This window comes from Hemitrygon akajei, chromosome 27 (genome assembly GCF_048418815.1).
Source record: "Hemitrygon akajei chromosome 27, sHemAka1.3, whole genome shotgun sequence".
NCBI classification, from domain to species: Eukaryota; Metazoa; Chordata; class Chondrichthyes; order Myliobatiformes; family Dasyatidae; genus Hemitrygon; species Hemitrygon akajei.
The window spans coordinates 44271972-44296068 of record NC_133150.1 but is presented as its reverse complement, the minus strand read 5'-3'; the positions used below and the strand labels follow the sequence as shown (position 1 = coordinate 44296068).

The 24097-nt window shown below is 43.6% G+C and overlaps 2 protein-coding genes across 2 annotated transcripts in view; one reads left to right on the top strand and one right to left on the bottom strand.

The window, feature by feature from the left end:
• Positions 1–24097, top strand: part of LOC140717066 (uncharacterized) — an 83377-nt gene that overhangs the window by 34273 nt on the left and 25007 nt on the right. The window lies entirely within an intron of this gene.
• On the bottom strand, positions 741–22591 carry LOC140717331 (pepsin A-like). The gene is made up of 9 exons (XM_073030806.1): positions 22460–22591; positions 17582–17744; positions 14281–14398; positions 12988–13106; positions 11149–11348; positions 7820–7939; positions 5613–5757; positions 3321–3419; positions 741–1130 (listed from the first exon to the last, which is right to left on the bottom strand). The coding sequence occupies exons 1-9, from the start codon at positions 22516–22518 to the stop codon at positions 972–974; spliced, it is 1182 nt and encodes a 393-aa protein (XP_072886907.1). The 5' UTR covers positions 22519–22591; the 3' UTR covers positions 741–971.

Genomic DNA, 24097 nt, shown 5'->3' with positions numbered 1-24097 from the left:
CTGTCTGTGGCAATGAATTCCACAGATTCACCACTCTCTGACAAAAAGAAATTCCTCCTCATTTCCATTCCAAAAGGACACCCCTCTATCCTGAGGCTGTGTCCTTTGGTCTTGGACTCTCCCACCATAGGAAACGTCCTCTCCACATCCACTCTATCAAGGCCTTTCTCCATTCCCTTGAACCCAGTTCCATTCCTTTGAACCCTTTCCAGTTTCAGCACATCCTTTCTATGAAAGGGGCCCAAGACTGCTCACAATACTCCAAGTAAGGCCTCAACAGTGCTTTATAAAGTCTCAACATTATATCCTTGTATTACTATTCTAGTCCTCTTGAAATGAATGCTAACATCGCATTTGCCTTCCCCACCAGAGACTCAACCACCAAATTGACAAAAGTTACAATTCTAATTTAGTAACACACACAAAATGCTTGTGGAACTCAGCAGGTCAGGCAGCATCTATGGAAATGAGTAAGCAGTTGATGTTTCGGGCTGAGTCCCTTCATCTAAACTGGAAAGGAAGGGGGAAGAAGCCAGATTAAGAAAATGGGGGGGGGGGGGGGGTGGTAGGTATACAAGCAGAAAGGTGATAGTTGAAGTCAGGTGAGCGGTGGTGTAAATGCAACGCTGTTTGATGGACAGTCACTCCAGTAAAACATTGATTAGATTCTGGTGGGTAGAGAAATAGCAATGTTTTAATACCCAAATTCAATACCTAAAATGCAATGACACAGACGAAAGTTTTTATGATACTTCAATATTTATTTGCAAATATTCTACATTAATCCTTTGGGATAATGTTCAACAAAGCTCATTCACTGTCAAGAAGCCAGATGGATAACTTAGTTAAGAACGGATACATTATCTCTGTGTAAATTATTGATAATCACTTCAATCATTGGCCACTTTATTGGGGAAGGATGCGGAATGCTGTAGAGGGGTAAAGGAAGCAACACAGGCAAAAGGGAAGCCTTAAACAGCCTTGGCTAAGCCCACTCTGTTGGTTCCTCGGTCAAAGATGGAATAGTATTCTCCAATGAAGACGTCTCCCAAAATCCAGAGTTCCATTTCATTTGAAAGAGACATACTGTTAAACCCACTCATACAAGATTCCTGTCCATTGTAGTTGTTCTGCAAGAAAAGAAATAAAGAATTAATCATAAACGCAAGAAAATCGGTAGATGCCGGAAATCCAGAGCAACACACCCAAAATACTGGAGGAACTCAACAGGCCAGGCAGCCTAAACAGTCGACGTTTTGAGTCGAGACCCTTCATCAGGACTAACTGTTGATGTTTCCAGCTGAGACCCTTCATCAGGACTAACATTTGATGTCTGGGTCTTGGCATGAAATGTCAACTGTTCACTCTTCTCCTGAGATGTTGCCTGACCTGCTGAGTTCCTCCAGCACTTTGTGTCTGTTTCAAAGGATGAATCAAGCTCCTCCCAGCTTTTGATTTCATCTTCCCTCTCCTACCTACCAAAGATGCTCACAAATTTCTATAGATTTCTACAGAGGGCATTCTAAATGGCTACATCACCGTCTGGTATGGGGGCAGGGTGTTTGGGGAACACTGTACAAGATCGAAGTAAGCTGCAGAAGTTTGTGGACTCGGTCAGTTCCACCATGGGCACTGGCCTCCCCAGCATCAGGAGAAATGCCTCAGAAAGGCACATCCATCTCAAACACAATGTTAGCATTTCAAGAAGACTAGAATATAAAAGCAAAGATGTGACGTTGAGACTTTTATAAAGCACTGGTGAAGCATCACTTGGAGTATTGTGAGCAGTTTTGCATCCCTTATCTTAGAAAGGATGTGCTAAAACTGGAGAGGGTTCAAAGAAGGTCCATAAAAATGATTCAAGGATTGAATGGTTTGTCATATGAAGAGTGTCTGATGGCTCTGGACTTCAGAAGAATGAGGGGTGACCCAATTTAAACCTATCTAATGGTGAAAGACCTTGATAGAGTGGCTGTGGAGAGGATGTTTCCTATGGTGGGACAGTCTAAGACCAGAGGGCACAGCCTCAGAATAGAGGGGCATCCTTTTAGAATGGAGATAAGGAGGATTTTTTTTTAGCCAAAGAGTGTTGAATCTGTGGAATTCTCTGCCACAGCCAACTGTGGAGGCCAAGTCTATATATATATATATATATATATATATATATATATTTAAGGCAGAGGTTGACAGATTCTTGATGGGTCAGGGCATGAGGAGATACAGGGAGAAGGTAGGAGATTGGGACTGAGAGGAAAATTGAATCAGCCATGATGAAATGGGCTAATTCTGCTCCTATATTTTATGGTCTTATGGTCTACCAATCTATGCCTCTTATTATCTTGCACTCCTCAATCAGTGGCCACATAAGAGAGAATAGGCCAAGGGGGAATGGGATTGGAGAGATCGACTCAGTGCACTGAATGGTTCCCCAAGTCTTGACAAAATTATAATTATTCATTGAGTCAGGGGCTCAAAAAAATTGTGCATCATGGACACTGACCTTTTGACCTAATTGGTCAACCAAGATGTCCCATCCAAGCTAGTCCCATTTGGCCTCCTTTGGCCCTTAACCTTCTAAGTCAGGGGTTCTCAACCTGGGGTCCATGAACCCCTTCTAATGGTAGGGGTCTATGGCATAAAAAAGGTTGGTAAACCCTGATTCTAAACCTTTCATATTGATATTCTCACCTAACTGTCTTTTAAAAGCTGTGATTGCACCTGCTTCAGTCACTTCCTCCAGTAGATCATTCCACAGACTGTACATACCACCCTTGTGTGAAAATTTAGCCCCTTATGTTTCTATCTTTCCCCCTCACCTTAAACCTATGGCCTCTAGTTCTTGATTTCCCAAACCTGTGTAAAAGAATGAATTCATTCACTCTATCTAAGCCTGTCACGATTTGTACACCACTATAAAATCACCTCTCAGTCTCCTAGGTTCCAAAGAAACAAACTCCTAGGCTGACCAATCTCTCCCTGAAACTCAGTCCTGAACCATCTCAACAATTGCAAATGCCAGTTAGGCTTTTCAGAGAGGCTTTCATTTTGGTTATGGATACGTTAAGCGTCTCGTGCTTACAGCAATACTTGTAACTTCCAAATGAGAGAGGTTTATAGGGTGAAAATGTCCTGCATCAAGGATATCAGCCACAACCACGCTGGTACATGCAGGTTCAGGAATCCAGAGCAACAACAATTCCTCCCCTCCTGCAAATGCTGCTGGACCCACTGAGTTCCTCCAGCAGATTGATCATGACAGCCATAACCAAGCAAGACTCTTCCTTAAAGCCAACAAGTCATTACTCTTGCTTGGAGCATACCTGGAGCACATAGGCAGTAGGAGGAAGTGGATAGTCAATTCCATTGATGGTGAAGGTCACGTAGGGCATATTGGGCAGATTACGGCAATCCACCATAGCCTGAAAAACAAAACCAGCATCAGTTAACAATTGGCAGAGAATTCTTACAACTACATTTTCACTTCACACATTGTGTTCAGTTTCAATCTAAACTTTTTAAAAATTAATATAAGGACCTTAATATAATGGGATTCTGTTTGATTGGAAAGGTAAAGTGTACAATGAGTATATTTTGTTGTGAGTCTGAGGAGATATGGCATGTCACCAACGGCTCAAGCATGGAGAGCATTCTGACTGGTTGTACAAGCATCTAGTATCGATGGGTCACTGCATAGGATCGGGAAAAAGCTGCGGAGGACTGCAACCTCAGCCAGCTCCATCATGGGCACGAGTCTCCCCACCGTTGAGGATTTCTTTAAAAGGCAAAGCCTCAAGAAGGCAGCATCAATCATGACGGACTCTCACATTCTGGGATGTGTCCTCTTCTCTTTGCTATCATTGGGTAGGAGCTACAGGAGCCTCTTTTGCTCTCTTTTTTCATTCCTTCTGTTTCTTTTATATTTTTGTAACATACAGTAATTTTTATGTATTGCTCTGTACTACCGCCACAGAACAATACATTTACAAACCATGTCAATGATAAGAAAATTGATTCTGATTCTGAAGATACACAATCAACGTTTTAGGAACAGTTCCCCTGTGTCATCAGATTTGTGAACGGTTCATGAATCCATGAGTGCTCCCTCACAAGTTCGATCTCGTTTTTGCACTATCCATCTATCTATCTATTTAAAAAATATACTTTGTACTTTTTTGTAATGTTTATTTAACAAATTCAACAAATTTCACGGCATCTGTTCAGTGATAATAAACCTGATTTTGACTCTGATGGTAGCAGGACCCTTACTAGCATTGATGTGCAGAGGGACCTTCCACATAAGTCGATAGGGCTTTGAAAGAGGCACATGGCATGCTTGCCTTCATCAACAGAGGGTCGAAGCCATGTTCAGTTGTATAGAACTTTGGTTAGGTTGCACTTGGAGTATTGTGGGCAGTTCAGATCACCCTATTGTAGGAAGGACGTGGAGGCTCTGGAGGGGGTTCGTAGGTAGTTTGCCAGGATGCTGCCTGGATGACAGGGCAGGTGCTATAAGGAGAGGGTGGACAAACTTAAGTTGTTTCTCTCTGGAGCTGAGCGAGACCTGATAGAAATTTATAAAGTTATGGGGTATAGATAGGGTAGACAGTCAGAATCATTTTCACAGGATAGAAATGTTAAATACGAGAGGGCATAGCTTTAAGCCTGGAAAAATAAAGGGGAGGTGCAGTGACAAAGGGGAAAGGGGAAAGGAGAGGTGTGGTGGCAGAGGGGAAAGGGGAAGTGTGGTGGCAGAGGGGAAAGGGGAGGAGTGGTGGCAGAGGGGAAAGGGGAGGAGTGGTGACAGAGGGGAAAGGGGAGGAGTGGTGGCAGAGGGGAAAGGGGAGGTGTGGTGACAGAGGGGAAAGGGGAGGAGTGGTGGCAGAGGGGAAAGGGGAGGTGTGGTGACAGAGGGGAAAGGGGAGGTGTGGTGGCAGAGGGGAAAGGGGAGGAGTGGTGACAGAGGGGAAAGGGGAGGTGTGGTGACAGAGGGGAAAGGGGAGGAGTGGTGGCAGAGGGGAAAGGGGAGGTGTGGTGACAGAGGGGAAAGGGGAGGTGTGGTGGCAGAGGGGAAAGGAAGGAATGGTGCAAGTTTATTTTACATAGAGGTTGTAGGTGTCTGGAATGCAGTGTCAGGGATGGTAGTGGGGCAGCAAGAGGCTTATAGCTAGACACATAAATATGTAGGGAATGGAAGGAGATGGATCAAGTGCAGTCGGAAGAGTCTATTGAATTTTTTACAGAATTTGTGGACTGAATGTTCTGTTCTTATGCTGTACTGCTCCATGTGTGATGAGATGGAGTCTTGACCTCGCAGTCTACCTTGTCCTGGTGTCTGTCTGCACTGCACTTTCTCTGTAACTGTAGCACTTCCTTTCTGCATTCTGTTATTCCCCTTGTGCTATCTATATGCACTCTGGAATGAATTGATCTGTATGAAGAGTACGCAGGAGAAGTTTTTCACTCGACCTCAGTACACGTGACAAAAATAAACCAATTTACTGGTTTACTGCGTTCTGCATTCAGTGTTCCATATCACTGCCACAATGCCCGTGTCATTTAAGAATTACAATGAAAACATTTCCCTCCAATAAAATGATAGGAAGCAGATTTACCGTGGAACCATATTGTTGACTTGCTCCGATAAGACGTTGAATAGAGTTGATGCCGTTGGTAGGGCCGACAATCAAAGAGGTACCGGTATCAACGATAGCTTGGCAGCCGCTGCTGCAAGCCACAACCTGTCCATTGATCTTCACACTGAGGAGGAGATAAACATGTAGATGGTCAAGTAATGTGCTCTGTGAACCAGAAACGCTTCATAAAAGTGGAGAATTGTTTCTCAAGATGAATGCCTGATTCATAAATCCATATAGATTCCAAATTTTGTTCTATCACAATACTTTCACTAAGTTTACCAATGGACTCTTTTGGATCATATCTCTTTAAATGACTGGTCAACTATCAGTAGATGGGGTAGGCTCTGAGCTTGCTATGAGAAAGACAATTAGGGCATTCAGCCTATGATGTTGCTCTGCCGATTCGGTCATGGCTGATTTATTATACCAATTTTCTGCCTTCTTCCCAAACCTCTGGCGCCCTTACTAATCAAGAGACTATCAACCCTTGTTTTAAATACACCCAATGACTTGGCCACCACAACCGGCTGTGGTAACGCATTCCACAGATTCAAGAACTTCTGGTTAAAAAAATTCCTCCTCATTGGCGTTTGAAAGGGATGTTCTTCTAATCTGAATCTGTGCCTCTGGTCCTACCCTTTCCCATCATTGGAAGCATCCTCTCCTCATCCACTCTATCTAGGTCTGTCAGTATTTGAAGGTTTCAATGAGATTCCCCTTGTATGTTAGCCCTTTCGTTCCTGGAATCATTCTCATAAACTTCCTCTGAACCCTCACCAATGCCAGCACATCCTCTCTTACATAAGGGACTCAAAACTTCTCACAATACTCCAAGCACAGCCTGATCAGTGCCTTATAAAATCTCAGTATCACATCCTTGCTTTTACGGTCTTTTCCTCTGGAAATGAATGCTAATGTCGTATTTGCCTTTCCTACCACCACACCAACCTCCAAGTTAGCCTTTAGGGAATCCTGCACAGGGACTCCCCAGTCGCTTTGACCTCTGATTTCTGTTTAGAAAATTGTCTACACCTTTATTCCTTCTATCAAACACCTCCCTACACTGTATTCCATCTGCCACTTCTTCAGTTATTCCTAATCCGTCCAAGAACTCTGCTTCCTCAGCAGCAACTATCTTTGTATTGTCTGTGGACTTGGCTACAAAGCCGTCATCCAGATTCCTGTGTAATCCTCTGTCCATCCGCCACTCCCTTATGGCCGAACATGTATTGAGCTTGTCCTCAGCGACAGAGTTTCCTGGCCCACGGTATCCTAGAGTCCTTTCAGCTGAGTATCCTTGCTCCTGTAATGTCAAATGTGATCAGTCGGATAATGACCCTCAGTTTTCTGACTCGTTGCCAAAGGTGACACTCAAGAAGGTGGAATTCAACGTGAAGGGCTCGCACCATCCGGGAAATGCCCTCTTCTCATTGCTACCGTCAGCGAGGAGGTACAGGAGCCTGAAGGCATTCAATATTTCAGGAGCAGCTTCTTCCCCTCAGCCATCAGATTTATGAATGGACAATGAACCCATGTACACTACCTCATAATTTTGTTCTCTTTTCGCACTAAATTATTCATTTCTTGTTGTCCCTCACAGTGAATTTCTATGTATTGCACTGTACCACTGCTGCAAAACAACAATTTTCATGATATATGTCAACGATAATAAACCTGATTCTGATCTTCCATTTATTTATCTTTCATTTTTGCCCCTTCCCTTCCAACCATTAGGAAGCTACACTTGCTCCATTGAAGCAAAGCCCAAAACTTAAATAAAAGTGGGGATGGCTTCTTTCAAAGGGAGCTGCCTCTCTTAATTGGTACTTTGTAGGATTTTTACCTATGCTGATTGATTTCTGTTTCAACTGAGGTGTGGAAAATGTAGATGGCTTCAAAGAGGTGTGGGGTAGAAGTCCGTCAGAGTAAACTCAAACCTGGAAGGAGTAGACTATCCTATTCTCCTGTAATTCCTGATACATTATACTGTCCATTGATTTACTCCAACCTATAAACTTTCCAGCCTAAACCTATTCTGTTTATAACTACTGCCATGTTAAATAACTCTGAAGGAAACAGGGTTAATCTACGACGTTTGTATTTTTTGGTATGGATTATTCACAAATATACTTTTGTTATTGATTTTTTCCCCCTGGAAGATGATTTAGTGGGCACTTCCATACCTGTCCACCTGGATTTGCCAGTATCCTTCTCTCGTGACGGGAACCCATTGAATTTCTCCAGTGTAGTGGTTGGTGTCAACTCCGCCAAAGACAACTTCACTCCCTTCAGCACCATTTTGTCTGTAAATCAAAGGCTGGAAATGAGTATAAATGGTTCCTGTGAAAGTTGAGACATACAGTCACATCGTGGGTCAGGGGTGGTGAACCTGTGGCACACGCACCCACGATGGCACGTGAAAAGCTTCTGTTGGCATGCAACCTGCAATGCCGCCCCTCAATTCTTTAAAGTCCACTCAAAGTAAAATGACACATGACAATTATCTTTACTGTCAAAGGAAGAGGCAAATGATTTTTTACAGCTCTTGAGCAGTGAGCTGTTTTTACAAGAAACGTCTCATGAAGGCTTGGTATCAGTTAGATAGTTGTAAGACAAAGTAACATTGAATAATATGTTTTGAAATTCTCACAGACTTGGTGTACGCATCTGTATTTGGATCATAAATGGTTACCATAACAATACTATTGAGAAATGAGTTTTTTTCAATTGTTGTTTCTAAAAGATTAATATTAGTAATTTTTGAGCAGGTGTTCTAAAATGCATTTATTTCAATCTATCTCTGTAATACTTTTATTAATAGTAAAACAGTGGACACACAAAAATAGGCAGCAGAAACATAGAAACATAGAAAACCTACAGCACAATACAGGCCCTTCAGCCCACAAAGCTGTGCCGAACATGTCCTTACCTTAGAACTACCTAGGCTTACCCATAACCCTTTATTTTTCTAAGCTGCTCGGTAAAAGAACTCATTCTTTTTCTATAAAAGTCCATAATTATTGCTACTAATTAATTAAATACAGATAATCATTACTCAAAATTGCCATGGCATGTAAGAGAATGGTTTAGCTTAACACTCTCAAAAAGGAACATCGCCCCGTTCTAGTCTGTGTAAAATAATATCCTGTGGACTTCTTTGCCAAACGTGGGTCCTTAACAAATTGTCAGCCCTTTTTTGTTGCACACAGTTAACATGGACTGGTAAACAACGGGAAAAAGTAAGTCCACACCTTTTAAAAGTGGGGCGGCACAGTAGTGGTTAGCACAACACTTTACGGTACCAGAGACCCAGGTTCAATTCCCACCACCGCCTGTAAGGAGCTTGTACATTCTCCCTGTGACCTCCGGGTGCTCCGGTTTCCTCCCACAGTCCAAAGATGTACTGGTTGGTAGGTTAATTGATCATCGTAAATGGTTCTGTGACTAGGGTAGGGTTAAATTGGGGGATTGCTGTGCGGCACAGCTTGGAGGGCTGGAAGGGTGTATCTCAATAAATAAATAGCCCATTGCCATCTAATCATGGCTAGTTTTTTTCTTACTATGATGTAGAATCAATGTTAGTTTCTCAAAGGGGAATCGCATACATCATATACCAAAAAAAAAATTACAGAATGATAGAAAGCAGGACAGTGGGACGGTTGAGAGTATTGTCAAATAGTTGGCACTCAGACAAAACGGGGTGAACGGCTTTCTTTTGTGCTGTGTCTTTCTGTGGCTCGAGTTTCGTTTTGGCCCATTGGAGGAGCGTTGCTAAAGACTCAGGCAGTGATAGCTACCGGAGGCATGAGAGAATTTGCGGAAGGCTTCATAAGGCATTGGTCAGACCGCACGGAGTATTGTGAGCAGTTTTGGGCCCCTTATCTAAGAAAGGATGTACTGGCATTGGAGAGGGTCCAGAGGAGATTCACAAGTATGAACCCAGGAATGAAAGGGTTAAGATATGAGGAGCATTTGAAGGCTCTGGGCCTGTATTCACTGGAGTTTAAAAGACTTGGGGGGAGGGGGAAGGGGAAATCTCATTGAAAGCTATCCAATATTGAAAGACCTAGAGAGATAGAATGTTTCCCATGGTGGAGGAATCTAGGACCAGAGGGCACAGTATGAGAATAGAAGGATGTCTCTTTAGAATAGAGATGAGGAGGAATTTCTTCAGTGGTGAATCTGTAGAATTCATTACCACCGACTGTTGTGGAAGCCAAGGCATTGAGTATATCTAACTTGGAGTTTGATAGGTTCTTGACTAGTAAGAGCATCAGAGGTTACAGAGAGGAGCCAAGAGACTGAGGTTGACAGGGATAAAAAAATCAGCCATGATGGAATGGCAGAGCAGACTCAATGGGCCAAATGGCCTATCCCTACTCCTCTGCCTTGCATCTTATGGTCTTAACTGCGGATGCTGGAACCGGGAGAAATGAACAACTTGCTGGAGGAATTCAGCAGGTCGAGCAGTATTTGTGGGAGGGAAGGGACTGTTTGGGGTCGAGACCCTGCATCGGGACTGAATTCTCCACCAGGTGGGACTCACTGCTTGATGTAACCCATTTTCCTGGGACATCAAAATAACGTTGGGCACTCCCAGGATCGTTCTTGCTTCAAGCAGATAGATTTGGTGCCACAGGGATATCAATTATATCGCAATATAATAACAGCAGAGAAGAGGGATGTGGTTATGCATTGAAAGAAGCAAGAACCATAATATTGTGACAGCTTTCATGATGTCCCTAAGCTCTGATAGACAATGGTTATTGCTTTACATTGCACGATCCCATGAGTAACAATGAGTTGATACTAAATTATTGGTATTGTCAATAATGCTTATGTTGTTATTTATGCATTCCTAGATTATATTTTTAAAAGAGATTAGTTTAATTTTGTTTCAGGTACTATGAAACATCAAAGCATGCAGTGAAATGTATTGTTTGTGTCAACCACCAGCACAGTTCTTTCTCTTGACATGCAAAGACGGTCGATGTAGAGCTTCCAGCACTTTTAAAATCAACTTGGCAATTTACAAAGCCGTGGTTTGGGGGCGGGGGGGGGGTTGATAGTGGGGTTACACCGGATTTCTTTTCTCCCCCAGAGCAAATCTGCAGTGCGCTGTACGGCTTCTTACGACACCATAAATATGGGCGCTATGGCAGTGCAGCAGCAATTAGCGAAACACGTTACATCACCGGCTGTAAGATTGGGGTTCAATTCCTGCTGCTGTCTGTAAGGAGTTTGTACATTCTCCCTGTGACTGTTTGGGTTTCCTCCGGGTGCTCTGGTTTCCTCCCACGTTCCAAGGACATACAGGTTAGTGTTAGAGAGTTGTGGGCACACTACGTTGCTGCTGGAAGCTTGACGATACTTGCCAGCTGCCTCCCAGCACATCCTCGGATTGTGTAGGTCATTGACTCATTTCACTGAATGTTTCAATGTTTTTATGTACGTGTGACAAATAAAACTAACTTTTACTCTTTCAGTCTTTAAAGTGTGGAACTTGCATCACCTGGTCAAATAAAAGGCAAACATGGGTTTCTCCACCAGATGTTCGGCCATCATGTTGTCAAAGACTGTTGTGGCTCCGGATGAGGCAATGTTTGGATAGGCTAAGCCCAAAATCCCATCAAATTTGGCATAGTAGAGGAAGCTGCCAGGTTCACTGATACTTAGACCAAACTCCTGGTGAGTGATGTCAATGGAGGAGACCTAATGGAGAAAAGGAAATAGTTTAAGCATCGCTTGCTGGTTAGATTGATAAGGACATAGAACACAGGACATAGCACAGTATTGGCCCTTCAGCCCACCAAGTTGTGCCAGCCTTTTAACCTGCTCAATCTAATCCTTCCCTTCCACATAGCCCTCCAATTTTCTTTCATCCATGTGCCTCTTAAATGTCCTTCTTCGATCTGCCTCTACCACCATTCCTGGCAGGACATTCCACAGACCCACCACTCTCCGTGTAAAATAAATTTACCTCTGACATTCCCCCCCCACCCACCTCACACTTTCCTCCAATCATCTTAAAATTATGACCCCTCATATTAGCCACTTCCGCCCTGGGAAAAAGTCTCTGTCTGTCCACTCTATCTGTGCCTCTTATCATCTTGTACACCTCTAGCAGATCACCTCTCATCCTGATTCACCCCAAAGTGAAAAGCCCCAGCTTGCTCAACCTATCCTCATAAGACATGCTATCTAGTCCAGGCAGCGTCCTGGAAAATGTCCTCTTCACCTTTCTCTGAAGTTTCCACGTCCTTCCTCTAATTAGATGACCAGAGGGAGGTTTCAGAACACCACAAAACAACAAATTTCACATCATAGAGGCTAGTGATAATAAATCTGAGGCAAGGAGATTTGCTCCTAGGTGATCCACCTTCTTCATTTGCCCTTGCTTGGTACTAATCTCTGGCAATTGCCCACTGGCCATACTGTTAGGTATCAGGACCCTCTCCAGAAAATTGTCATATCTCATAACAGCACATCTCATAAGCTAATGAAATCCAAACTGTTATTTGAGGATCTCATTGGTTAAAGCCACTGACAGGACTAATTCTGCTCCTATGTCTTATGAAGAAATGAACTGGACTCCCAAGCAAAGGGTCAACACTTCAGGGTGATACAGTAGACCTTGTAGACTTCTTGCCTCATGATCCCAGTGAATGGGTTCAATCCTCAGGTCCAGTGCTGTCTCTGTGGAGTTTGCAAGTTTTTCTTTAATGTCCCCAGGTGCCCTGGCTTTCTCCTACATCCCAAAGGTGTGTCGGATGGTGGGTTGGTTGGGAGCTGTACATTGGCCCTAATGTGTAGGTGAGTGGTCAAATCGTGGGGTGGGAGGGTGTTTGTTGATAATGAAAAACAAAGTGAGAATGGGATTAATGCAGGGTTGGTGTAAGTGGTTAAGGTGTAATCTGGTATGAAGAGGCCAATGCATAGATCAGAAATATCTGCAGAGGTTTGTAAACTCAGCTAGCCTTCCCACCATCGTGGACATCTTCAAAAGGCCGTGCCTCAATAAGGACTCTCACCATCCCGGACACGGCCTCTTCTCATTACTACAGTCAGGGAGCCAGAAAACCCACACTCAGCACTTTAGGAACTGGATTTCTGAGCAGTCCATCGACCCATCAATACTACCTTGATATTCATCTTTAGCACTATTTGGCAAAACAAGATTCACATGCCGGTGACAATAAACCGGACTCTAACTCTATTGGCCCTTTATCTGCAGGCTGGTGAATAATGGCTGGGTTATACCGTACAGAGTCTAGCTCGCGCCTTGGCTGGGACACGGAACCACTCTAAGCTGCACATTTTGGGAGATGGGTTGGTTTGGAGTTGGACTTACCCGGACGGTATCATATCCAAGGACTCCAGTCATACTACCGGTCCCATACTGGATGGAAACGTACTTGTTTGACATTTGGAAGGTTGAGGATGCAGTTGGATTAAACCTAGCATGATTACCTGAAAAGAGCAAGTCAAAATCATAGTCGAGGTTATTGTCCGATCTGACAAACTCTGACAAACTTCTGTAGATAGGTGGTGGAGAGTGTATTGACTGGCTGCATCACCACCTGGAATGGAAGCACCAATGCCCTCGGACAGAAAATCCTAGTGGATTCGGCCCAGTCCATCACAAGTAAATCCTTTCCAACCTTTGAACACATCTGCTTGAAACACCATCGTAGCAAAGAAGCATCCATCACCAACACCCAGGCCATGCTCTTTTCTCGCTGCTGCCATCAGGAAGAAGGTACAAGAGCCTCAGGACTCTCATCACCAGATTCAAGAACAGTTACTACCCCTCAACCATCAGGCTCTTGAACAAAAGGGGATAACTACACTCACTTGCCCATTCATTGAGATGTTCCCACAGCCAATTATCTCACTTTAAGGACTCTTTACCTTGTTATTTCATGTTCTCATTACTTATTGGTATTTACTTATATTTGCATATGCACAATTTGTTGTCTTCCGGTTGATCTTTAATTGATCCTGTTATAGTTACTATTCTATAGATTTGCTGAGTATGCCCGCAAGAAAAACGAATCTCAGGTTTGTATATGGTGAATAATGGTAATGAATAATGAAGTAGATCTCATTCCTTCTCCATTCTGATGTTGCACCTGAACAACAACTGAACCTCTTGACCATGTCTGCATGCTTTTATGCATGGAGTTGCTGCCACATGATTGGCTGAGTAAGACCTTGTTTTAATGAGCAGGCGTACAGGTGGACCTGATAAAGTGGCCACTGAGAGTGTATTTAATATGCCATGCTGTGGACGGGAGGGTGACGTAATTCGATCGCAAGCCAGAACGGGATGTATTCCCAAATCACAGACGAGCTCCCTGTTTAACATGTTGGCTGACTCAGTCGTGTCGCGGTGAGTGGGAGTGAAGCCAGTGACCCAGGTTCAGTCTGCCACAGGCTGTAGGGAGTTTGCATGTTCTCCCCACAACCCCTTTGGTTTTGTTGGGCTTGCTCCTACATTCCACAGGCTCAGAGGTTAGTCAGTTAATTGGTCAGATGTTCAGTTTTCTCCCCAGTGCCGTTCTGTGCCTGTATAAATGCCTATAACGTATATAATGTATATAATGTATATAATGTATAAACGCCTATAACGGAATCTACTTACTGCAGGCTTGACTGGAGCAGTAACCTGAGGGGACCCAGAGGTTGGATGAGCCAGTGTCGAAGATGACGGTGAAACTCTGTGGTGGATTGCCAATGCTGATTGTTCCATAGTAGCTCAGCTGTCAGAGGGTTCAACAAAAGGCATACGGTTAGAAATATGTCTGCTTCCTCAGACAACTGAGGACTGGTGTCACCTTCGTACAATCAGAGAGAACTTACCATTAGACCATAGGAGGAGAATTAGGCCACTCAGTCCATTGAAACTGCTCCGTCATTCCATCATGGCTGATATATTTTCCCTCTCAGGCCCATTCTCCCTGTATCCTTTGACATCCTTATTAATCAAGAACCTATCAACCTCCGCTTTACAGACACCCAATGACTTGGCCTCGACAGCTGCCTCTGGCACCAAATTCCACAAATTCACCACCCTCTGGCTAAAGAAATTCCTCCTCATCTCTGCTCCAAAGAGTCATGTATTCTGAGGCTGTCCCCACTATAGGAAACATCTTCTCCACATCCACTCTATCTAGGCGTTTAGTATGTTTCAGTGAGATGCCCCTCTCATTCTTCTAAATGATAGCGAGTTCATGTCACAGTTCAATTCAAGTGAATCAGATGGGAGTTAGTGTATCTGTCACAACCTCAGGATACTCTGAAAATAATGACAGCAATGAAACACACTTATCACCTGCCAGTTTATAATCCTTCCCTCACTGGTGTCCTCCCCTTTCCTTTCCAGTCCCAATGAAGGGTCTCTGCCTGAAATATCAACTGTTTATTCCCATCCACAGATACTGCCTGGCATGTTGAGCTCTCCCCAGCATTTGTATGTGTTGCATTTCATTTCACCTCTCTCTGTATCAGCCATATTACACAGATCATTAATGCAGAGAGATGAGGACTTCCAGTAATTTTTCTCCAATTCCCCACTCTGGCTCCCCTCTTACCTCTTCTCTCCTCCTTACCAGCCTATCACCTCCCCTGGGTCCCCTCCTCCTTCCCTTTCTCCCATGGTCCACTCTCCTGTCCTATCAGATTCCTTCATTTCAGCCCTTTACTCTTCCATCTATCACCTCCTTGCCTCTTTATCCCTTCTCACTCACTCACCCACCTTCTCCTTCACCTGGTCTCACCTATCGCCAGCTGGCGTGTATAGCTTCCCCTCCACCTACACTCTTACTTTAGCATCTGGTCTCTTCCTGATGAAGAGTCTCTGCCCGAAATGAAGACTCTTCATTCCCCTCCATAGATGCTGCCAGATCTGCTGAGTTCCTCCAGCATTTTGTGTGTGATGCTGAAGATATTAGGGATGGCACAGTAGTGTAGTGGTTAGCGTAAGAATACCACAGTGACTATAGAACCATAGAACATTGCAGCACAGAAACAGGCCTTTTGGCCCTTCTTGGCTGTGCCGAACCATTTTTCTGCCTAGTCCCATAACATGCACCTGGACCATATCCCTCCAAACCCCTCTCATCCATGTACTTGTCCAAGTTTTTCTTAAATGTTAAAAGTGGGCCCGCATTTACCACTTCATCTGGCAGCTCATTCCACACTCCCACCACTCTCTGTGTGAAAAAGCCCCCCCAATGTTCCCTTTAAACTTTTGCCTCTTCACCCTTAACCCATGTCCTCTGGTTTTTCTTCTCCCCTAGCCTCAGTGGAAAAGGCCTGCTTGCATTCACTCCATCTATACCCATCATAATTTTATACACCTCTATCAAATCTCCCCTCATTCTTCTACACTCCAGGGAATAAAGTCCTAACCTATTCAACCTTTCTCTGTAACTCAGTTTCTCAAGTCCCTGAGTTCAGGTGACCTGTGTTCAATTCCCACCACTGCCTGTAAGGAGTTTGTACGTTCTCCCTATGACCACATGGGTTTCCTTCTGATGCTCCAATTGCCTTTCACAGTCCAAGGATGTAGGTTAATTGGTCACATGGGCGTAATTGGGTGCATGGGCTCATTGGACTGGAAGGACCTATTACTGTTTTATATCCCTAAAAGAAAATTTCTAACAGCTTTCTTTTTCGACTTAGATTTAGGTATCTTTAATATCAGAAAATGTATACAGTATACAACCTGAAATTTGTACTCTTCACAGACATCCACAAAACAAGAGATCTCATAGAATGAATCATAGAACATTAAAGCCCTGAAATGCTCCTCCCCCCCCACCCTTCATGGAAGAAGCTGCAAAAGCATCACTCCCCCTACTTGCCGTGTTCTGGCAAGTAGATTCTGGAGCTAAAACTTGGAACTACCACATAAATGGAAGGTGGAAGTTCTTTCGTCTGAAGGACTGTCTTGTTTCACAAAGGACAGTAGCAAAATGGTTTTTGCGCAACGCTTTACAGTACCAATGACCCAGGTTCAATTCCACACCGCGGTTTCTACGGAGTTTGCACATTCCCCCTGTGACCGCGTTGGTGTCCTCCCACAGTCCAAAGACATGCCAGTTGGTAAGGTAATTGGTCATTGTAAGTTGTCCCGTGATTAGGCTTGGGTTATGTAGGGGGTTGTTGGGTGGCGAGGCTTGATGGGCTGGAAGAGCCTCTTCCACACAGTATCTCAATAAATAAATTTTAAGAAGCAAGCTCAATATTACCTATTGAAGATTCAAGATTCATTTCCAGTGTAAAAGAGAATGAAATAATGTTACTACAGATCTGATGCCGCAAAAAAAATGACAGTAAGATAAAAAAAACAAATAAATTTAAGTACGTAAGATAGCTTATAAAATGGATTGATTGTGTGTACATAAAGTGACACTGGGGACAAGAACGTATGTACATAGGGTGACTTTGACAAGAAGTAGTGGTAGATCAGGGAGTGAAGGGGCAGGTTAGTGGGTGGAGGTGTTGATCAGCCTTTCTGCTTGGGGAGTTTAACTGCTTTTGAGTCTGGTGGTCCTGCCGTGGATGTTACGCAGCCTCCTCCCTGATGGAAGTGGGACAAACAGTCCGTGAGCAGGGAGGGTGGGATCCTTCATCATGTTGCTGGCTCTTTCCCGGTGTCTTTCTGTATCTATGTATGTCCTTGCTAGCGGGTAGACTGGTGCCACTGATGCAGTGGGCAGTTTTGGTTACCCATGTCTGCAGCAGTGCACTGTCCATTGCATGCACTAATGCAGCTTGTTAGGATGCTCTCTACGCAAGGGCATTTTGGAAGGGGCAATAAATGCTGCCTTGCTAACACTGCCACCCACCTGAATAACTCATGCTTTTAAAGAACCAAACAGTGCAAAACAATATGACATCTATTCAAATGTCCTTCCAAAGAATTAGATAATACCTACATCGAGATAGTTGATTAGGGGCTCATCTGCAACAAATGAACCTTGCTGGGCTGATCTCCCATACTTCGTTGAGAGATCGTATGGATGCTTTTTCAGAAATTCTTCAAGTAATCCGCGCTCAGTCAGAATGTCACGAACAGATTTACCCTTGTGAATTTTCACTCTGCAAAAATAAGCAAGGAGACAGATCACAAATTTTGCTAGGAAGTCAGAAAACATTTCCTTCTAGAGGGTGCAGAGGATGATGCCTGGATTAGGGAGCATATCTTGGGAGGATATCTTGCAGGAGATAGAGCTTTTCTCTCTGGTGTGACAAGAGGAGACTTGATAGAAGTGAATAAGATGATAAGAGGCATAGATTGAGTGGACTGCCAGAGACTTTGTTTCCCAGTGCTTTTAGATGATTGGAGGAAAGTATAGATGGATGTCAGAGGTAGGTATATTACACAGGGAGTGGTGGATGCACGGTAGAGGCAGATACATTAGGGGCATTTAAGAAGTTTTTAGACTGGAGTATGGATGATAGAAAAATGGAGTGCCATGTAGGAGGGAAGGGTTAGGTTGATCTTAGAGTAGGTTAAAAGGTTGGGAGAACATTGTTGGCCAAAGGGTCTGTATTGTTCTGTACTGTTCTTTGTTCTATGTTGTAAATATATTCAGATAATTGTCTTAAACAACTTGGTATCTTGCACACAAGCTATATATATGGGGGAGACTCAGAAGCCTGAAGTCCCACACCACCAGGTTGAAGAACAGTTACTTACCTTCAATTATTCAATTCTTAAGACCACTAACACAGCCCTAATCATTACAGTTCAGAAACACCACGACTACTTTGACCGCCTAACATTAAAACTGGATTTCTTCTTTTCTGACCGTGCTTCCTTATAAATATTGTATATAATTTATGTAGCGTAGTGGTTAGTGCATCTCTTCAGTGTTAGTTGTTAGATTGGGGTTTGATTCCTGCAGCTCCCGTAAGGAGATTGTAGATTCTTCCCAATAACTGTGTGGGTTTCCTCCTGATTTATCTTGTTATCTCTTTATCTTGCTATTTCATGCTCGCCATTTATTGTTTTTTTATTTATATTTGCATTTGCACTGTTTGTTGTTCATTGATTCTGTTTACAGTTACTGTTCTATAGATGTGCTAAGAATACCCACAGGGAGAGGAATCTCTGGGTTGTATGTAGTGACATGTATGTACTTTGAATTTTCAAAGTATGTACATCCTGTGTATGTAATTTTGCTTTGAACTTTCCGCCCACAGTCCAAAGACACAATTGCACGCATGCACAAGTTAGGGTTAGTGAGTTGTGGGCGTGCTAGACTGGCATCAGAAGTGTAGTGATGCTCGAGAATTGCACAGCGCAACCCTCGCTGTATGTTTCCGTGTTTTAGATGTACACGTGACAAATAAAACTAATCTTTAATCCTGTCTAATCGTTTAATTTATGTTTATCCTGTGACTGCTGCTTACCTGATGCTCAGTGCTTGTGATGCTGCTGCAAGGAAGTTTTTTATTGCACCTGTACACACAAATATTTGTGCAGATGACAATGAAATTTTCTTTTATACTAATTACTGCAGTATGTACTGCGGCACGGATTGCTGTGTGTCGATATGAGCGAGGCTATCTCAGAATTGGACGAGAGATTATCGAGGTTCTGACAATTTGAATATCACTTCTGTTGGATTAAAGTGACTGCAGGCTGCGTGCGAGAGAGATGTTTTCTACCTTCCATGAATGCAACTTTAATCTGTTCTGCATTGCAACAAGTTCAATTATATTCCTTTGAAAACTTCATTATCGCCTGATTTTCAGGGTCACAATGTTCGTCATGGGACCATTCTTTGGGATTTGGTAAAGCAATAATAAATCAGCAGTTTTCCCTGCCCCATATCAAAATCTATTCACATTACAAATGTCATAAATATACTATTAATGTAGAGGGGTATAATGAACACAGAATTAGAACTGCATCACATGGAATTTATTTTGCTTCTGTACTTCACGGTGCCTCAGTAAAGCACAGCCAGCATAATCAAAGACTCCACCACTCTGGACGTTCTCTCTCCAGCCCCTCCTGTTGGGCAAAAGATTTTAAAAAAATCTGAAAGCACGTACCACCAGGCTCAAGGACAGCTTCTATCCCGCTGTTGTAAGACTATTAAACGGTTTCCTGGTATGATAAGACCGACCTTTGGCCTCACAATCGACCTTGTTATGATCTTTCACCTTATTGTCTACCTGCACTGCACTTTCTCTGTAACTGCTACACGTTGCTCTGCACCATTATTGCTTTACCTTGTTCTACCTCGATCCACTGTGCAACGCTTTGATCTGCATTAACTACGTGCAGGACAAGCTTTTCGCTGTATCTCAGTACATGTGATAACAAAAAAGACAATACCAATACCACTTCCTCCTTGCTGCCTCTAAACCAGGGGTTCCCAACCATTGTTGTGCCATGGACTCCTAACATTAACTGAGGGATCTTTGGACCCCAGGTTGGGAACCCCTGATCTTAAGGACCTCTAAATCAAGACACACAAACTGCTGGAGGAACTCAGGAAGTCTCTTCAAGGGATGCCTATCCTGAAGAAGTTTAAATCTTCCCTTCGATGGGAGTCAGTGATACTCTCTCTCACTGCTCCCTCCCTCTGTGAGCTCTGCTGCTCTCTGACTCTTCGACCTTGTGCTCACCCAGACCCACTACTACAGCCATATATCCTTCCTGGAAACGTCTTCACTGCCATCTTGTCCCGTACGGCTTCCAGATCCGCTTTCGAACTTCTCGATTCCGAACCCCTGAGGACCCACAGGTGCTCACATTCAACTGACTGCTTCTTCCTCTGTGTTCTGAAGCTCCTCCTGCATTCTGTGTGTGTGGCTTCGGATTTCCAGTATCTGAAGACTTTCTTGTGTTTTGTGATTCTAAAGGAGCTCAGGCAGTTTAAAAGTTCGGACGTTGTAGGAGCTAATTTGCCACACAATTTATTGGTGGGAATTCTAAAACCCGAACAAAGCCACAATAAGCATGCTTATATTTCAATTCTATGCACAGGACAAACTGCACAGAAGGAAAGATGTCCGATTTTTCCTCTCCTTTATCTATTGGCAATCTACCTCACCCTGGTATTTTATTGTCTGCCTGCGCTGGATTTTCTCTGCAACACTTGATTCTGCATACTCTTTTCCCTTCGTACTCCCCCTGTGATCTACCTGGATAGCACAAAAACAAAAGCTTTTCGCTCTACCTCGGTACACGTGACAGCAACAAACCAATTATCACTGCAAGACCAACCACGAAATTAGAAACCAAAGGTGTAAGAAAGATTAGCTTTATTGGTCACATGTGTGCAGTACCTCGAAACGTACAGTGAAATGCCTTGTTTCTATCCGATCAAGTCAGTAAGGATACAAAATTATGAGGGGCATACAGAGGGTAAATGCGAGCAGGCCTTTTCCACTGAGGTTGGGTGGGACTACAACTAGAGGTCATGGGTTAGAGGTGAAAGGTGAGAAGTTTAAGGAGAACATGAAGAGAAACTTCTGCACTCAGAGGGTGATGAGAGTGTGGAATGAGCTGCCAGCGCAAGCTTGATTTCAACATTTAGGAGAAGCTTGGATAGGTACGTGGAGGGGAAGGGTAGGGAGGGCTATAGCCCTGGTGCAGGTTAATGGGAGTAGGCAGTTTAAATGGCTCAGCATGGCCTGTTTCTGTGCTGTACTTTTCTATGACTGTAGGATTGTGCTGGGGAGCCTGCAAGAGTTGTCATGCTTCTGGCACTAACATAGCAGGCCTACGACCATGTGACTTTGGAATGTGGGGGAAAATGGAACCCCTGGAGAATGTTCAGGGGGAGAACGTCCAGGCTCCTTAAATCAGTGGCGGGAATTGAACTCCCGTTGTTGATCGCTTGCTGATGCGCTAACCCCTATGCTAGCGTGCTGTAAGAGGCATAGAGCAGCCAGCGCCTTTTTTTAAGGGCAGCAATGGCTAATACAAGAGGACAACCTTTTAAGATGATTTTTGGAGGTAAGTATAAGGGTTTTGTCGGAGGTAGGTTCTTTTTACACAGAGTGGTAAGTGCATGAGGGCAGTGCAACAGGGATGTGTAGGAGGCTGTTAGATACACAAATGGGTAAAAGAGAAATGGAAGACTGTACGTTAGATTGATCATGGGGTAGGTTAAATGGTTGGTATAACATCATGGGCCAAAGGTGTGCTGTTCTATGTTCTATGCGCTTTCTTTTAAAATTATGTATGATTTATTAATCACTTCCCACTGGGTCTCCTTCTCCTTCCCCTTCCCCTATGGTGTACCCTCCTCTCCTATCAGATTCCTTCCTCTCCAATCCTTGACCTTCCCCACTCACCTGGCTTCACCTGTCACCTTTCAACTGGCCTCCTCCCCCTCCCCTCACTTCTTTATTCAGGCATGGGCTTCCTCCCCCCTTCCCTCTCAGTCCTGAAGAAAGGTCTTGGCCTAAAACGTCACCTGTTTGCTCTTATCCGTTGATGCTGAATAACCTGCCGAGCTCCTCCAGCATTTTGTGTGTGTAGTTTTGGATCTCCAGCATCTGCAGGTTTGCTTGTGTCTATAATTTAAGTTTTTCTTGTGATTGCAGGCTGAGAAGGTGCTGCTACAGGTTAAGTTTTTCAGTTCACCTAGTGTATACAGCAATAAATTCAACTGAGGACTAAACATAGCTTGCTTATTCCTCTCCATAGATGCTGACTGACCTGCTGAGTTCCTCCTGCGTTTTGTGTGTGCAACTTTGAAGTTTGATCTTCCATCCAGCAGAAAGTGCATCCAGTAATAGGTATATTTCAGAAGAAAGGATGCATGTATTCTAAACGTAGCTCTTACCTGATAAGACATTCAGAGAGCTGAATGCAGACAAACGCAAGGAGCAGCCACTTCATCATCTTCCCTAATTCAGCAGAAGCACTCGTGTCGGATACTTCTGTGACCAGCTGTGAAGAATGTGGCCCATGCTCCTGCGTTTATAAATGGTCAGGAACAATCCTTATCCATTGTCTGTAGATTCTGGCAGCAGATAAGAAGAAAGTAAACTGTTTCATAATCAGGAAATACTCAGTGTAATGACCGAGTTAAAAATATTAGCTCCAATTGAACAATGACAAATATTGGAACAATGGTTTATCAACAATTCATACGTTTGTGAGTGATAATCAACTCATAAGCCTATTTACTGTCCAATTTAAAATTAATTTGTCTAGTACTGATAATAAATGTTAAGTAATTAATTAATTGAGGTCATGGAGTGTTTCTAATTTTATTTGAGATTTTCCTTCTGGCAGCTGTGGAGGTTACGCCACTGGCATTTAGAGCAGCAATGAAGGTCCTCCATCTCTGGCAGTGTTCAGGGCTTCCTTCATCGTGTCAGTAGCTTCCTCTCCGTTTTCACTTCTGGAGGTCATGCAAGACCTCGATGGAGACTCAGGAATACTGTCATACACAGATATAGAAGGATCCTTCATTGCTGTTTCTGTAACAGTTTTATTTCACTAGTCAGGGTTGTTGGCCCTGAGCTAAACCCCCGAACCTGGAGGACCTGTGGACCCACTCTTAGTCTGACCTCTACCCTTTGACCTGTTTGGCATGGGTGACCCTACCAACACCCAAAGTATAAAGCCAACATAGCTCTCCGGGTCATTGAGGCACGCAGGCCTCCAAACCACAACAAGTTTGTAGCTCTCTTGGGGGATCGGTGGAATGAGAAGAGGAGATAATGGTTCAGATGCAAGGTCCTTCATTAGAATTCATACAGAAGACAAAAACAAATTATTTGGTTTTGTTGCTTATTTCTACCTTGGCCTCAGTTTCATATTATCCCATCTCTGACTCCTACTTGTGGATCTGTCTCCATCTGGTGGATGGGCTAATGACAAATATCCATTATATTCATATCTGTCCATGCCACTTTCTTTATTCGGTTCCATGTTCCATGCTCTCCTATCAGATCCCATCATCTGCAACCCTTTGCAGACATCCCACCTCTCCCAGAAGTTCCGGGAGTCTCCCGTACATTGATAGTGGCTCCCTGATGCCCACAAATTAAATACAATATCCTGGAAATAGATTTTTTTGTGAGGGAGAGGGGGGAGGGAGAGGGAGAGGGAGAGGAAGAGCCAAAGGGAGCATCCTGATTGATCTCTCTTCATGCTACGTAAACCTATCAGTTTTCTCTGTGGGCGGGCTTTACAGTCGACCTCAAAAATAATGACAGTGTTGCTCGCTGCACTGTTTGCAACAGTGACTTTTCTATTGCCCATGGTGGGTTAAATGACTGTAAAAGACATGTTGAGGTGAGTTTAACAGGTGTCATTCGTTCATTAGCATAGCTAACGTTATTTAAACTGGCTGGCTAGCTGCTAAGGAGCTATTCTATTGATGTCCTACGTGATGAGGCCAAACTCCCTGTAGACCTGCTTAAAGTTGTAATAGAATAAAAAAATGACTCCATGATAACATAATATAAGT